The 15131-nt window shown below is 41.2% G+C and overlaps 2 protein-coding genes across 3 annotated transcripts in view; both read left to right on the forward strand.

Annotated features, from left to right (window-relative positions):
- Nucleotides 1-11620, forward strand: part of ttf2 (transcription termination factor, RNA polymerase II) — a 19299-nt gene extending 7679 nt beyond the window's left edge. Inside the window, exons 11-25 of the mRNA XM_069713362.1 lie at nt 331-412; nt 897-1022; nt 1142-1292; nt 2040-2145; nt 2408-2592; nt 3268-3421; nt 3557-3648; nt 5333-5418; nt 5681-5823; nt 5960-6139; nt 6733-6791; nt 6984-7137; nt 9664-9746; nt 10339-10413; nt 10700-11620. Coding sequence (XP_069569463.1) covers nt 331-412; nt 897-1022; nt 1142-1292; nt 2040-2145; nt 2408-2592; nt 3268-3421; nt 3557-3648; nt 5333-5418; nt 5681-5823; nt 5960-6139; nt 6733-6791; nt 6984-7137; nt 9664-9746; nt 10339-10413; nt 10700-10844 — 1821 coding nt within the window. The 3' untranslated portion in view covers nt 10845-11620. The remainder of the gene's footprint in view (nt 1-330; nt 413-896; nt 1023-1141; nt 1293-2039; nt 2146-2407; nt 2593-3267; nt 3422-3556; nt 3649-5332; nt 5419-5680; nt 5824-5959; nt 6140-6732; nt 6792-6983; nt 7138-9663; nt 9747-10338; nt 10414-10699) is intronic.
- A 779-nt stretch (nt 11621-12399) lies between these two features.
- Nucleotides 12400-15131, forward strand: part of mphosph8 (M-phase phosphoprotein 8) — a 35930-nt gene continuing 33198 nt past the window's right edge. Inside the window, exon 1 of one of the 2 annotated variants that reach the window (XM_069713359.1) lies at nt 12400-12671. In XM_069713359.1, coding sequence (XP_069569460.1) covers nt 12570-12671 — 102 coding nt within the window. In that variant the 5' untranslated portion in view covers nt 12400-12569. The remainder of the gene's footprint in view (nt 12672-15131) is intronic. The other variant, XM_069713360.1, reaches the window with a different exon arrangement.

Here is a 15131-nt window from a genome sequence, read left to right on the forward strand (position 1 = left end):
CTATAATAACAGTGCCGTAGAGGAATGGTTTGCACAGTGCTCTGACCTCAACTCCATCCACCACATTTGGAATAAAATGAAACGCACACTGGTCACCGGGTCTCATCTCCCTGCATCTGTGTTGCAGCTCAATAAAGCTTTTGTGGCTGAATGGAAGAAAATCCCTGCAGCCGGGTTCAAAACTCTGATGTAACACCTGAAATCAGAAAAGTAAATTTAAATAAAAAGTTATTGCAGCAGATTTATGACCGTGGTTTTAATGTTGAAGTGTTTGATTGCACCATTATGTTCCACCAATAATATAAGCTCTTTTTCTGATTGGTTGGGCAGGTGTTGCTCCTGACCCATCAGAGGGGAGCTCTGGCCTGGCTGCTCTGGAGAGAAACGCAGAATCCTTGTGGAGGAATTCTGGGTAAGTGGACAGGTCGTTTTTTTTTACTTATTCATTAGTAAATAGTTTACTGATAAGAGATAAGTGTGGAATAGAGATAATATACTGCAGTAGTTTAAACTCAATTTATTTGTCTTGTTTTTCTGGCACAAAAATGACCCGTGACTCATTTTGGAAATAAGCCACTGAAGTGTAATTTATTTTGAGATATTATGAGGTGCATTGCTATGGCACACTAAGTTCATTTTTTTTCCTCCAAGGTCTGGTGTCCTCCGCTGCTTTTCAAGGCTTTTATATACAGTCAATGGGTCAAACACAAAGAGAGAAATCAGGCCAGTCAGTTTGGTTCATTAGAAAATAGTTCAGCGACATCTAATTCGGTTAGCCAGGGAATCATTTCTGAAAAGAACGACTCAGTGGTGTGTCAGTGGAGCACCACCTTGCATTTTCTAAATTATTTCTTCTTGTGCTTGTCACTTTTTATTATTATTGTTTTTGTATTCAGCGGACGACATGGGTCTGGGGAAGACACTGACCATGATTGCTCTCATACTGGCCAAGAAGATCAAGGAAAAAGAGGAAGATAAAAAGAAGGAAGAGAAGAAGCTAGAGAGATGGATATCCAAAACTGGTGACTACATTTTGTCTCTGTTTTAGTGGGTCAGTTAAAGTAAAGCTCGATATTTTCCATGCGGTTCATATCCAACCTCTTTTTTAAATGTTTTTTTAATTTACTTGTTTATCCTGCAGACTCCAGCATTGTGGCTTCTAAAGGCACTTTGATCATCTGTCCTGCATCCCTGATTCACCACTGGAAGAAGGAGATTGAGAGACATGTGAAGACGGGGAAGCTGACTGTGTGTCTTTACCACGGGCCCAACCGCGAGAGGAGCGCCAGAGTGTGAGGGAACCACACACACATTCATATACACAAACACACACTTACCACTGTTGAGTTCTCATCTAACATTCTGTTCACTTTCTGGCTTTTGTGAGAGATTTATATTTCCTCCATCAACCAATTGGAAATTAAAATGTTCATAGAGGCCATACAAAACCACATTAGGAATATAATTATCTTTCACACAGCTCCACTGCTGACATGTCTACACACTAAGCAGTTCGGACCATCGTTAGACAAAGCATGACAATGACAAAACTTCTTGCACAACGCAAATAAATACTTCACAAACTCGTTTTGTTAGTTTTTGGGTGGGAATCATTCGTGTATTTACAACAGAGTTGTGTTCAGTGTATCAGTCCCGTCAGGAGTTCAGAGTTCTGTTGTGCTTCTATTAAAAATCTAACATGTAATTTGCAAAGTTGTATGTTGTTGATGTTTTTGTTTTTACAGAATGAATCCTATCACTTCCTATATTAAACATACTGCACAACTGAAATGGCCAAAAGTATTTTAAGTTGCTTTTTTTTTTTTAATTTTACAAACTTAAAGAACTACATACTTCAAATTTTACAAAAAATTGTTAGTTAGAAAAGTAACTAAAAACAGCCTGTTTTTGTGCATCCAGTATGTGTTGAATTAATATAATTAAATAAACATTTAAAACAGCTGACCTGCTGTCCTTCCAGTTCAGAGCAGATTTGAAGCACAAAAAAACGGAATCAGACTTTTGTTTCTGTCCCTCAGCCTGGCAGACTACGACGTGGTGGTGACCACATACACTCTGGTCTCTAAGGAGATTCCAGTCCAGAAGGAAGAGGCTGATAAACCCAGCAAGGATTCTGATGATGTGGTAAATACTATATCTATGGCAAAAAGCCAATTCTAATCAATGAGAGTAGAATGTATCTGAAAATATAAAGTTATACTGAAAATGCTTGCAGCTAATATATTTAGCTGTTTTATGTATAAAAAAAAAATTTTTAAAACTGTTTTATGATTATTAATTAAGATAACTTTAAAAAAACACCAATTTTGGAAACATCATTGTGATGTGTGACCTTATACAATTACACAAACACAAACTTCCCTCCCACTATTTCATCTCCCCTCAGCCGTCCCACTCGGCTCCTCTCCTGCGAGTAGCCTGGGCTCGCGTGGTTCTCGATGAAGCCCACAACATCAAAAACCCCAAAGTGCAGACCTCCATGGCGGTCTGTCAGCTGAGGGCCCGGGCCCGCTGGGCTGTGACCGGTACACCCATCCAGAACAACCTGCTGGACATGTACTCGCTGCTCAAGTAAGACAAAAATACAGAGAATACAAGAGCTTTCAAAAAAAGCTGACTGGCCAAAAGGCTTCCTCCGTTTTGCGTGTTTCTGAACGAGAGCCCTTTTATTTCCAGTGAAGCAGAAGTGTTTAGTATGAAACAAAATGTGATAGAATAAAGTCTTTAAGCAGGACAGGCTAAAATGAAGCAAATGACACATGTTAATTCATTCATAATGTATTCAGGTAGAAATTGGACTTCCAGAAACTATATTGTTTTCCTCACAGTTTAGGAGTTATGACTAAAAAGTGCTTTATAAATAGCTATAAGATAGTTAACACCTAGTGATCTCAGTTTTACAAATTCATTGAATTCATTATCACACAAATGTACAGGGGCAAAGTCATCATCTTGGTGGTAGTAATGATATTAACATTTGGAAAAAGAAAAGGCTCAACCACCGAGATGTTTATTTATTAACCAGCATTATAAACAACCCTTTTACTTTTCTGACTCTTTATTTTCTCACCTTATACATGGAAACACTGATAAATTAAATTATGCTTTTCCCTAATAATGCACTGTAAATGACTCTGACCCTGAAGTGTTTTTTTAAACCTCTAACATCACTGCGTCTTCACTGCAGTGAAGTAAAAGTCAAGAAGGTTCATAAAACCGATTGTGTTCCTTCACTGTGTCTGTCAGGTTTCTGCGTTGCTCTCCGTTTGATGAGTACAAACTGTGGAAAGCTCAGGTGGACAACGGCTCCAACAGAGGCCGAGAGAGACTCAACATCCTGACGAGGACCCTGCTGCTCCGACGAACCAAAGACCAACGGGACTCCACGGGGAAACCGCTGGTACAGACACACACTCACACACACCTTGAACACCTCGTATTTGCGGTAACACAGAGTGTCACAGGGCATGAAAGTTGTGTGTCAGTTTATACAACACTTTCTCTGGACCTAAAGTGAAGTGTTTGAATGTTTTAGGTGAATCTTCCTGATCGCACCTGCACAGTGCATCAACTGAAACTCTCTGAGGACGAGCAGGCTGTGTACGACGTAGTCTTCGCCCAATCCAGGTAAAATAACAACTCGTCTCTTGTTTTTGTTTCAGTTTTTTATTATCGAAGACAAAATTGATGAGAAAACATCCTTTCTATCTGCTTCCAAGCTTTTTCAATGTGTTTAAGCTTTCCTTATTCTCACTTCCAGCCTTCTTTAGCTTAGGAAATGCACGACTATTCATAAAAGTAAGAGTTAGAATAACTGTCCTCCAGTTAATTGTTCCAGATTTCTAAAGACAACACAATATTTGGGAGTTTTATAATGAACTGTAATTATGTACTTCAACTACTTTTTAGTGCTATGTTTGCCTTTTCCATTCAACTTTAGTTATTTTCAACTATTTTAACATGACAATGTTTTCCATTAAGGGCTTTGAAAAGTGGCTGGATATGAAACAAAGATTCATCAGGGGACTTTGGCTTCCAGCGGGCCACAACTTGACAGGAACATAATTCATGTTCCCCTTTAAATTACACACAATCTAAAAAAAATGGGATGTTCTGTTCGGATTATTTCTGCACTCCGTCACAACACTTTCTTCTTCCACTCCTGCTGAGCCATATGTTTATTCCTGCTCAGCTGCTCTGGTCTGTATGAACAGATGGTGTGTTGGTACAGTTCAGTTATAACACACTGCCGATTAAAGGAAACACGCTGCAGGTACTACAGGAAGGAGAGATGACGTGACACTTTAGATGATACATTTAGAGGTTATTTAATTTTAACGGTGAATCTCTGACCATTCATCTTCTTCTTGTGAACAGCTGGTGCTGCTCTGCCTGCTGGATATGGTTCAGACTGAAGCTGCTGCTGTGTATCAGTCTGTAGTGTTATGGATTCGTCCAGCTGTTAGTTTTTGAATCTGCAGTACTTCTATGACAGTACGTGCTACAATCACTAAAGCTGATGTATCCCAGCCGTAGTCGTGATAACCAGAGTACAGCAGCCACGGCTTCAGCTGCAGTGACAGCTGTGCCGTCCCAAGGCTGCTGTCATAATCACAGCTATAGTCTGGCCCTGTTCACTTTCTGCATTATGTGTCCTGTGTGATCGGGTCACAAGTGAACATCTCTAGCATCTACGGCACTTCACACGTGGTGTTTCATGCGTCTCGACTGAATTTTTGTAATCGGATCTCACTTCCCGGATCTATATGTAAATAAAACAGGAGGGGAGGAGTTGAAGCAACTGGATGAGAGATTTTGGTCACTGCAGCCTCCTTTCAGTAAGTCTGTATCCGCAGCAGTCACATGAGAGGGAGAAAGCTGGTGACGTATATTTAATGCAAAACTGAGTACAGTAACTGGTCCCTAATGAAAGCAACAGCATCCTGCAGATTACTGTACTGCTTTCTGCTTGAGAGACCTGTTGATCTAACTATTCGTTTAAGTTTATTTTCTCTATCTACATGACAAAGTCTATTGAGCAGTACTATATCAACATACTGAAATTAAATGAGTAAATGAATCCATGCTGGGGCGTTATGATGGGAGCAGCTGATCCGAAACGGACATATGGCTCAGAAGGAATGGAAAAAGAAAAATATTGTATCGCAAGCTCATGCAAAACATACTGGGATATAATGCAAAAGTAGTCCTCAAAAAAGTTCTCACTATGGCCCCTCGAGGCTCCGTGCTTCCTATATAAAGTAGAAAGAAAAATATGATATGACAATAATATGGTGATCTTTTCCTCTAGATCTACTCTGCAGAACTACCTGAAGAGACACGAAGGAAACGACGTGAAGAAGGGAAACGCTTCCAGTTCCAACCCCTTCGACAAAGGTCAAATATCCGCTGGTTGTTTCGTCAACCTAAACAAAGCACATGAACACTGTCCCAGGTGTTGGGATATGATTGTGATTACATGCAATTCTACTGGTGTCTCCATCCTTAATCAGAGTTTGACATCTTGACACAAATAAAAATTGTTTTGCACAGAGTTTAAAAAAAAAATCTGCATCATATGTAAAATTATGTGTAGAAAACAATAACTATTATAAGATAACCCAGGATTTTCATTGAAATGTGTGTGCTCTCTCTCCAGTGGCCCAGGAGTTTGGTCTGTCCCAGGCTGATGCTTCTGTGTTGAGCTCCCAGCAGCCCCAGCAGGCATCCAGCACCATCCACATCCTGTCCTTGTTGCTGCGCCTCCGACAGTGCTGCTGTCACATCTCACTTCTCAAGAAGGTATGGTGTATGAAGGTCACATGCTCTGACAAGGCTTACCAGTTTTGTAGTACATGAAAACATACACACACACACACACACACACAAAGAGCCAATGTGTGAAATACACAAACGTTCATTTCCCTCTTCGTCTCAGACGCTGGACTCCTCGGAGCTGCAGGGTGATGGGATCGTCTTGTCTCTGGAGGAGCAGCTCAATGCTCTGTCGCTCTCCTCCAGCTCCTCTTCATCGTGCCCTGACCCCAAAGACACTGTGGCCCTTAATGGCACCCGCTTCCCTTCACAGCTGTTTGAGAACACCAGTGAAAGCACAAAGGTGGGTAACCACTGTGCTCAACACCCAAATGCCCCAATTACCCCTTTAATATGTCCTGCAGGCTGATGGACATCTGCTGTTACAAGCTGGACTGATAAAGACCACTCACTCTGTTTAGAATACAATCGTTGTTTTTGTTCACCAGGGACCAGCTGGTGACTTGTATAGCAGGAAAATGATTTTTAAGTGGTCTCCATAGAGATAAGCTAAAGGCACAGGTTATTTAAAGAGATCGGTTGTAGCCTCTCTCTGCCCACTACACAGTTTTGAAAGCACAAAAGGATGACGAGGGACATAAATATGGTCACTTTTGGTACCAAAACATCCGAGATGGTGATGGCCGAAATGCTGTTCAAACCAGTAGGTGATGTCATGATCTGCTCTTGCTTGGTTAAAACCTGTTGTTGTCGTGAGCCCAGGGAAAATATACAACATGCCTAGTGTGAAGAAATTATTCTCCTATGTTTGATAGGACAGGATGTGATTCAAGTCAGAGTCTGTGTTTAGTAGTAAAAACAAAACAAAAAAAACATGTTTTCCTGTATCACTTGTGATATTTTATTGAACTGATTGGTTTTTCCTCAAATGTCCAGATTTCTGCGATCGTCTCTGAGCTGAAGACGATCAGACAGAAGAGTGATGATCAGAAAAGGTAAAACAATCACATCTCATGGACACCTTAAGCTCCTTCTGTAGACAAATCAATCTCACCAAAAGGTCCAGTCAGTAGCTGTTGTGGCTGTTGTCTGTTCGTTTCATGCCTATTTACCTTCTCTGTACACATCTGTATACATGATCTTTAAATGTGTAATCCCCCTGATGTCTCCTGTCTGGTACTGTTCAGTGTGATCGTGTCTCAGTGGACCAGCATGCTCAGCATCGTAGCCATTCATCTGCAGCGGATGGGCTTGAGATACGCCGTGATCGACGGGACTGTCAACCCGAAACGTCGCATGGACCTGGTGGAGGAATTCAACACTAACCCCAAAGGACCCCAGGTACATCTCACTCCAAATGTTCCACCGTGTTAACCAAGACACAGCGAGACCCTGTTACTACTTTTAAAATGGTATTTTATTAAAGGTAAGAATATCAATATTTTCTGTTGGTTTGTACAGATCAGAAATGTAGCTTTTTGCCTCCGGTCGCTCCAAACAGCTGATTAGGCAACAGCTGCTTGCACGTTGGTGACATCTTACACTGCTAATGGAGCAATGTTCCAACAAGGACAGGGAAGAAGACTGCACACCAGCAAACATGGAATCAAACAATGTCAACAAAAATCAGCTTTCTACATTGTTTATGAGGAAGGACCACAAAGATAATGAATGTCAACATAACTTTTGCTTGCTTACAATATAACTCCAGATGGTGCCTTTAATATACTGTATGTATATAACAGGGGTGTGTTTTCAGTAATGATTGCTTCACAAACACCTGTTTTTTGTGTTGTTTTTCAGATGTACAGTGGGTACGGAAAGTATTCAGACCCCTTTACATTTTTCACTCTTTGTTTCATTGCAGCCATTTGCTAAAATCAAAAAAGTTCATTTTATTTCTCATTAATGTACACTCAGCACCCCATCTTGACAGAAAAAAACAGAAATGTAGAAATTTGTGCAAATTTATTAAAAAAGAAAAACTGAAATATCACATGGTCATAAGTATTCAGACCCTTTGCTCAGTATTGAGTAGAAGCACCCTTTTGAGCTCGTACAGCCATGAGTCTTCTTGGGAATGATGCAACAAGCTTTTCACACCTGGATTTGGGGATCCTCTGCCATTCTTCCTTGTAGATCCTCTCCAGTTCTGTCAGGTTGGATGGTGAACGTTGGTGGACAGCCATTTTCAGGTCTCTCCAGAGATGCTCAATTGGGTTTAGGTCAGGGCTCTGGCTGGGCCAGTCAAGAATGGTCACAGAGTTGTTCCGAAGCCACTCCTTTGTTATTTTAGCTGTGTGCTTCGGGTCATTGTCTTGTTGGAAGGTGAACCTTCGGCCCAGTCTGAGGTCCAGAGCACTCTGGAAGAGGTTTTCTTCCAGGATAGCTCTGTACTTAGCCGCATTCATCTTTCCTTCAATTGCAACCAGTCGTCCTGTCCCTGCAGCTGAAAAACACCCCCATAGCATGATGCTGCCACCACCATGTTTCACTGTTGGGATTGTATTGGGCAGGTGATGAGCAGTGCCTGGTTTTCTCCACACATACCGCTTAGAATTAACGCCACGGGCGTTGGGCGGCACGGTGGTGCAGTGGTTAGCACTGTCACCTCACAGCAAAAAAGGTTACGGGTTCGAATCCGGTCCTGGGCCTTTCTGTGCGGAGTTTGCATGTTCTCCCTGTGCTTGCGTGGGTTCTCTCCGGGTTCTCCGGCTTCCTCCCATCATCCAAAAACATGCACCTCAGGTCAGGTTACCTGGCGCCGCGCTAGTGGCAGCCTGCTGCAGCATCTCCCCCCTGAGAGCCCCCCTGCTGTAGTGAAGACATTTCCCCTCGGGGATTAATAAAGTGTATAAAATAAAAAAAAAATTAAAAAAAAGTTCAATCTTGGTCTCATCAGACCAGAGAATCTTATTTCTCATAGTCTGGGAGTCCTTCATGTGTTTTTTGTCAAACTCTATGCGGGCTTTCATATGTCTTGCACTGAGGAGAGGCTTCCGTCGGGCCACTCTGCCATAAAGCCCTGACTGGTGGAGGGCTGCAGTGATAGTTGACTGTGTGGAACTTTCTCCCATCTCCCTACTGCATCTCTGGAGCTCAGCCACAGTGATCTTTGGGTTCTTCTTTACCTCTCTCACCAAAGGCTCTTCTCCCACGATTGCTCAGTTTGGCTGGACGGCCAGGTCTAGGAAGAGTTCTGGTCGTCCCAAACTTCTTCCATTTAAGGATTATGGAGGCCACTGTGCTCTTAGGAACCTTGAGTGCTGCAGAAATTATTTTGTAACCTTGGCCAGATCTGTGCCTTGCCACAACTCTGTCTCTGAGCTCCTTGGACAGTTCCTTCAACCTCATGATTCTCATTTGCTCTGACATGCACTGTGAGCTGTAAGGTCTTATATAGACAGGTGTGTGCCTTTCCTAATCAAGTCCAATCAGTTTAATTAAACACAGCTGGACTCCAATGAAGGAGTAGAACCATCTCAAGGAGGATCAGAAGAAATGGACAGCATGTGAGTTAAATATGAGTGTCACAGCAAAGGGTCTGAATACTTATGATTCAGTTTTTCTTTTTTAATAAATTTGCACAAATTTCTCCATTTCTGTTTTTTTCTGTCAACATGGGGTGCTGAGTGTACATTAATGAGAAATAAAATGAACTTTTTTGATTTTAGCAAATGGCTGCAATGAAACAAAGAGTGAAAAATGTAAAGGGGTCTGAATACTTTCCGTACCCACTGTATATAGCCAAAAGAAAAGAAAAAAATGCCTTCGAGGTCATCGCTTTGTCACACAACTTAAAAAGAAAGTGGACGAAGTTTTCCAAAATTCCTAAAATGAACTTTAATTCCTGGTTTTCTGCCCAAGGTGATGCTGGTTTCTCTTTGTGCTGGAGGTGTCGGACTCAATCTCATCGGTGGGAATCACCTCTTCCTCATTGACATGCACTGGTGAGATGCACGCTGCCCTACACAAAACCATGAGAATAGAATCACTGCCGTTAGCTTCCCTCTGCTTCATGTAGCCAGTTGTATGTGAAGTATGTCTTTTGTCTGAATCAGTGCTTTATGTATTCTTTTTATACTATTGTTCTTAAAGTAAATAAACCTGTTGTTATTACTTGTGTAGAATTTTTTTATACAAACAAAATTCATTATTACATGTCAACAAACCACTCGGTGACTTTTACCTGAAAGATCTGTGAATAGTTTGATCTTCCTCTGGTAGGTCAACTTTAACTCCTACTTTTATCTCAATCCTTTCTGTGCTTCAGTTTTAAAATATGTGTAGAAGTTTTTATAAAGGCACATTTCAGTGAGAGTGAGCAAATTCTTAAAGATTTGAAGAAACCTTTCGTATGAGGGGTTTAACATAAAAAAAAAATGTCATCAGATTAAAAAAATAAACTACAATTTGGTGCTGTTTTGTAGAGACTTGGTCATCACAAACAGATGAATGTGTAATGCTGCCAATGAGTTGAGAACGTTTTGATAACATCAGTGTAAGAATGTGTAGTTTTTAACCTCTGACTGTCTCTGACAGGAACCCAGCCTTAGAGGATCAGGCCTGTGACCGGATCTACAGGGTTGGACAACACAAAGATGTCACCATCCACAGGTAACGAATCAGCTGGACATCCACTGTGTGGAAACTATTACTCACTATCACAGCATATGGAGAAATCAATAAAGTGTCAAGATGTGGCACATCAATACAGGAAAAGTTCAAATTCAAATGTTCTTGTCATGGCGGCAACAGTGCAATTAAAACATGCTTTGTAACTTTGTGTGCATCTTCATTGTTCGGGTCCACGACTGAAGACAGTAATGTGCCTTGTTTGTCATTAGGATATGAAAGTTAATTGTCTTTGCGTTAATAGCTGTGTGTTTGTGTGGGCTACCAGGTTTGTGTGTGAAGGCACAGTGGAGGAGAAGATCTCCACGCTGCAGATGAAGAAGAAGGAGCTGGCCCAGAATGTGCTGTCAGGAACAGGAAGCACCTTCTCCAAACTCTCTCTGGCTGATCTCAAAGTTATTTTTGGTGTCTGAGATGGGAGAGAACTGAAGCTGCAACTGTTGCTACGCTGTCACAAACACAGCTGTTCATACATATGTTCATGCGTGTAGATGTATTGATGTGCATGTCTGGGATCTTGAAATAACCCGATAAGACTGAGGTATTAAATTACTTAATTCTAGAATAGTAGAAAGCTGATTTTGTTATTTTAAGGCAAAATAGGTTACGAGGTAACCAACAATTTATTTTAACCATTATTCAAGGATCTGTTTAGCAGTTTCCTCTAGTAGCCTAAGCTGCACTGAGTTAATCTAAACGGCGGATATAAACCCACAATACAACATTTCCTGAGTTTGTCAAGAGACAAGTTTCCTGAAACTGCAGATACTAAGACATTCAGCCAGAAGCTGAACTGGAAATGTGTTTGTGCTTCAACATAATCATGAATGTTATATATCTTGCATTTCAGTGCAAATGCTACAGCTGACAGACACAGTGAAAAGTTCTTGTACTCCCTTTTAGTCCAGAATGATGCTTTACTGCAAATACCCCTGTGTTTGTCATATGTTACACTAAGCATGGCACTATTTTTTTCTTTCACGTATGTTTAGTTGGTCTTCTGAGATGTTATTATTTTTGATCAGAGACATACTCCAAAGAGGATTTCCCTCTGTCTATATATTATTTACTTTTATTTGTGTCACCTAATGGACTTTTATTTCCTTTAAACATGTTTTAAAATTAATTTTAAGTATGTGGTTGTATTTGTGTTGATATGATTGTGTTTAAATAAATCCAGGTAAATGAAGTTGTGGAAGTTAATGTGACCACTTGCTTTAGCCTATAAAGTCCTTTACAGTGTACATTGAAATTATTTAACAATTTAAAAAAAAATTGTAAAGAAATTCAGTCAGGATTTACTATAATTGACTGAGGATTAAGATATTTTGCACATATTGCACTTTCTAAGACCACTGAAAACTAAGGAATGGAAACGTGAATGAAAATTTTAATTAGTTTTAGTTTGTGTATCTAAACATATTAATGTGGAGGAGATGTATTATACTTCATTAGAGTATAAATATGCACAAATGTCAATGTCATATTTATCCTTTGACGGTCTGCCCTGAGCTGTCCACCATGTTTCCATTGCTCTGCTACTGTACATTATAATCCAGCAGTGTTCATGATGCTTTTGGGGAACATCGGAATTTTGCCCTTAAATGTAATAGTACCGACATAGTAGACAGAAAAGATACCACACGTTGGAAAATAGTTATTTCACACTCTATTTACTTATATAAGGCATGTAGGTATATAATTCATTGATAGGAAACTTTTAAAAGGGCACGTAACTCATGTCAGACAGGTGGTTAAAACACTCCTCGCGAGGGTTACCTATGAATGCTTAGTTTCGCGTATTTCTGCATTATTTCAAATAAAACTGTTCAGTATTGTGAAGCGCGTGTCCGTTTTACCGTTTACAAGCCTGGACAAAAACAAACTCAAATTGCTGATTTGCCGTCCGTGCGATTCGGAGGCGTTAACTCGGGCGGCGAGCAGCAGCACTTGAACGCAGCGCGGTGCCAGCGGGCGGTAGCTCGCGTGCTCGTGTGTCTCTGAGCTGCAGCGCGAGGGCAGTCCCACCGCCAGGTACGAGGGCGTCCCACCTCCGTCAACACGGCGGCCTTAACGGGTGCCTCCCCCCCCACCCAAAAAACAGGAACGAGCTCCATTCGGCACCGACCCCCGCAGCCATGGCGGCTGAAACCGACAAGGTGGAGCCCGCGGACAGCGAGCAGGACGAAGAGGAAGATGTGTACGAGGTGGAGCGGATCATAGACATGCGGGTGGAGGAGGTAAGGCTAACTGCTACGTTGACGGCGAGCCGAGCAAACATGGCTGTCCTTTTTTTTTTTTTTTTTCCCCTCTCCCCCCTACTCCACTCTCCTCGACGCATAGCCGACCTCCGACGGCGGACAGACCCGCGATGTCAACGAAACACCCGCGGATCGAGCACTTGAAGCGCGCTGCGATGCGCTGCGTCGTCCTTCACTACATGTTCCGTCCAAACACAAGCACCGTTTTCATGCACAACTTCTCCCGTGATGTCCGCTCCCCGGGTCCCCCGCTGAGGACAAGGACGGACGCTTTGCGGGGCTTTTCAAATGTTTGTGTCCTCTCTCTTCCCGGCGGCTTTTAGCTGCATCAAACAAACATAAATAAACACCGGGACCGGTGCTCGTGCCGTCGCGGTTAAAACGACTTGTTGTCGGTAAACACGTCCGGTCGGATGAAGTAACGCCAGCTAACATCACGTTAGCATCGTGGCCGCCCTGTTTGTCCCCGCATCAACTTTCTGTGTATAAACACAAGGTATTAATAACAGATGGCTATTAATACGCTGTATGGAGACTTTAATCAACATGTAACACTGTTAGTTATTATAAATCTGGCTCGTTGCCAACCGTTTAAACATGACTTTAGTTGTGTCACTAATTGAGAAGTGTGTCTTCACAAATGAAGTGCAGTATAATGTCACAAAAGGATGAGAGTACGGTGTGCTCATTGATATAGTTGAGCTGTATTTCTGTGAGGAATCGTTTGTGCAAGGTGGTCTGAACACATCCAGTTGTTTAATAAAAACATGTGGATCACTTACCACAATGAGAAGAAATACAAAAGCTCTGTGACTTCTGTTGATTCTGGGTAAAAAGCCAATGTTGGTTTATGTTTTTGCAGTAGTTGTCCCCCCCTCCCATTATTCCTGGTGTTTTGTTTACAGATTCAAGCGTTGTTACAAGATGGTGCCACGTTTTCTCAACGTAAATATTAACTTGGCCTGGCTTGAGTGATTAGTCCTTGTGTGTGAGCGGGGATGGGTGGGAGAGTGGAGTTTGTTTTTGTGTCGTAAGTACCAGCGGCTGCTGCAAAAGTTCAAGGATCCTGCACATTCACTGTATTTGTATACTGCAGTTTAAAAGTCTTGAATTAATTTATGGGTTGAAAGGTTTTTGGAAAGCTTGAGAAATATGATTGTGCTGAGCTGGATTTCTTTTTGTGTATGTGCTTTTTGCATAAAGACGCTTATAATGAAATTATCAGTGCGTAGCAGAAAAGAAAAATAACTTAAGAGTCGGGGAGTGTTTTTGTCCAACTGAACAAAACTTTGAAACACCTTCCTGTCCAAACTGTGTGTGGAGTGGTGTTCAGGTGCTCAGGTGGTTGTCCCTCTGGTGCTCTTCAGTTTGGAGATCAAACCGTTTGTGTTTGTTGAAGAAAGCTCAGATTTCTTCCTGTTGAAAGTAGAATATTTGATCACAACAGTCATAAAGTGGCATCAGTAAACAATTTCCACTTAGTGAAATAGGGAATGAACGCACTTGAACAATGCCGGTATTACTTGATAAGTATGAGGGCTCTTTGACCAAATACAGGGCTTTCTCTGCCATTTTAACATTTAGGTGTACACCACATATCCCACTATTGCTTTGTTTTACTAATGTTTGTTGATTATTGTAATTCTGGAAAACAGTGTGTTTTTAAAATAAACATTGTAATGATAATAGTCTATAATTACATGAAAATGCAAAGCTTTTAGTCTAATAAATGCTCACCTCCCCCCTACTGCTACCACAGCACTGAAGCCCTCCAGAAACTTCAGGATTAAAAAGGGACTGTTTTTAGGGAGAAAGAAAGGACTGCTGTGAAGTGCAACATGAGAGTCACATGATTATGGAGGTAACTGAGCTAATACTTGCCCTACTGAGGTATTACTAACACACTTAGCTTGTATCTCCGGGGGCTCTCTGGTTTGTATCATGTGTAGAAACAAACTTATGTTTGACTGAGAACATGTGGCGGCTTTACCTGCTAGTTTCTCTGCTGTCTCCACGTGCTCTGGTCTTTAAATACATTAAAAGGAAAAACCTTGTTTAACTTAATTGCCTTAATTCTGGGTTCGGTTAAGACGGTGAAGATGGAAACTTTTGCAACAAATAACTGCTGACACTTTTTTTTTAAATATAGATATAAGTCTTATTTTACAGCTAGTGAGCCTCTATGACTATCATTCAAGATGACTTCTGGTCACTTCACAATAAAAGAAATGCTGTTTGATTAAACTCTCGGCGAACAAAAGAACTCGAATTCGTCCTGTAAATCAAGTTAATGGCGATAGTGTTGCTTCCATTAAATTATATTGAAGCTGCATGTGCAAAATTAAGTCCTGTGGTTTCGATGTGGTTCTCCATGTTAAAAAAATTACAAATGAAAACTTAGTTTTCACTTTATTTGATAATTGATTTAACTTATTGCAT

This window comes from Brachyistius frenatus, unplaced genomic scaffold (assembly GCF_029030835.1).
Source record: "Brachyistius frenatus isolate BFR_SWC_R1_liver_20210118 unplaced genomic scaffold, ASM2903083v1 Contig_118, whole genome shotgun sequence".
Lineage (NCBI taxonomy): Eukaryota > Metazoa > Chordata > Actinopteri > Embiotocidae > Brachyistius > Brachyistius frenatus.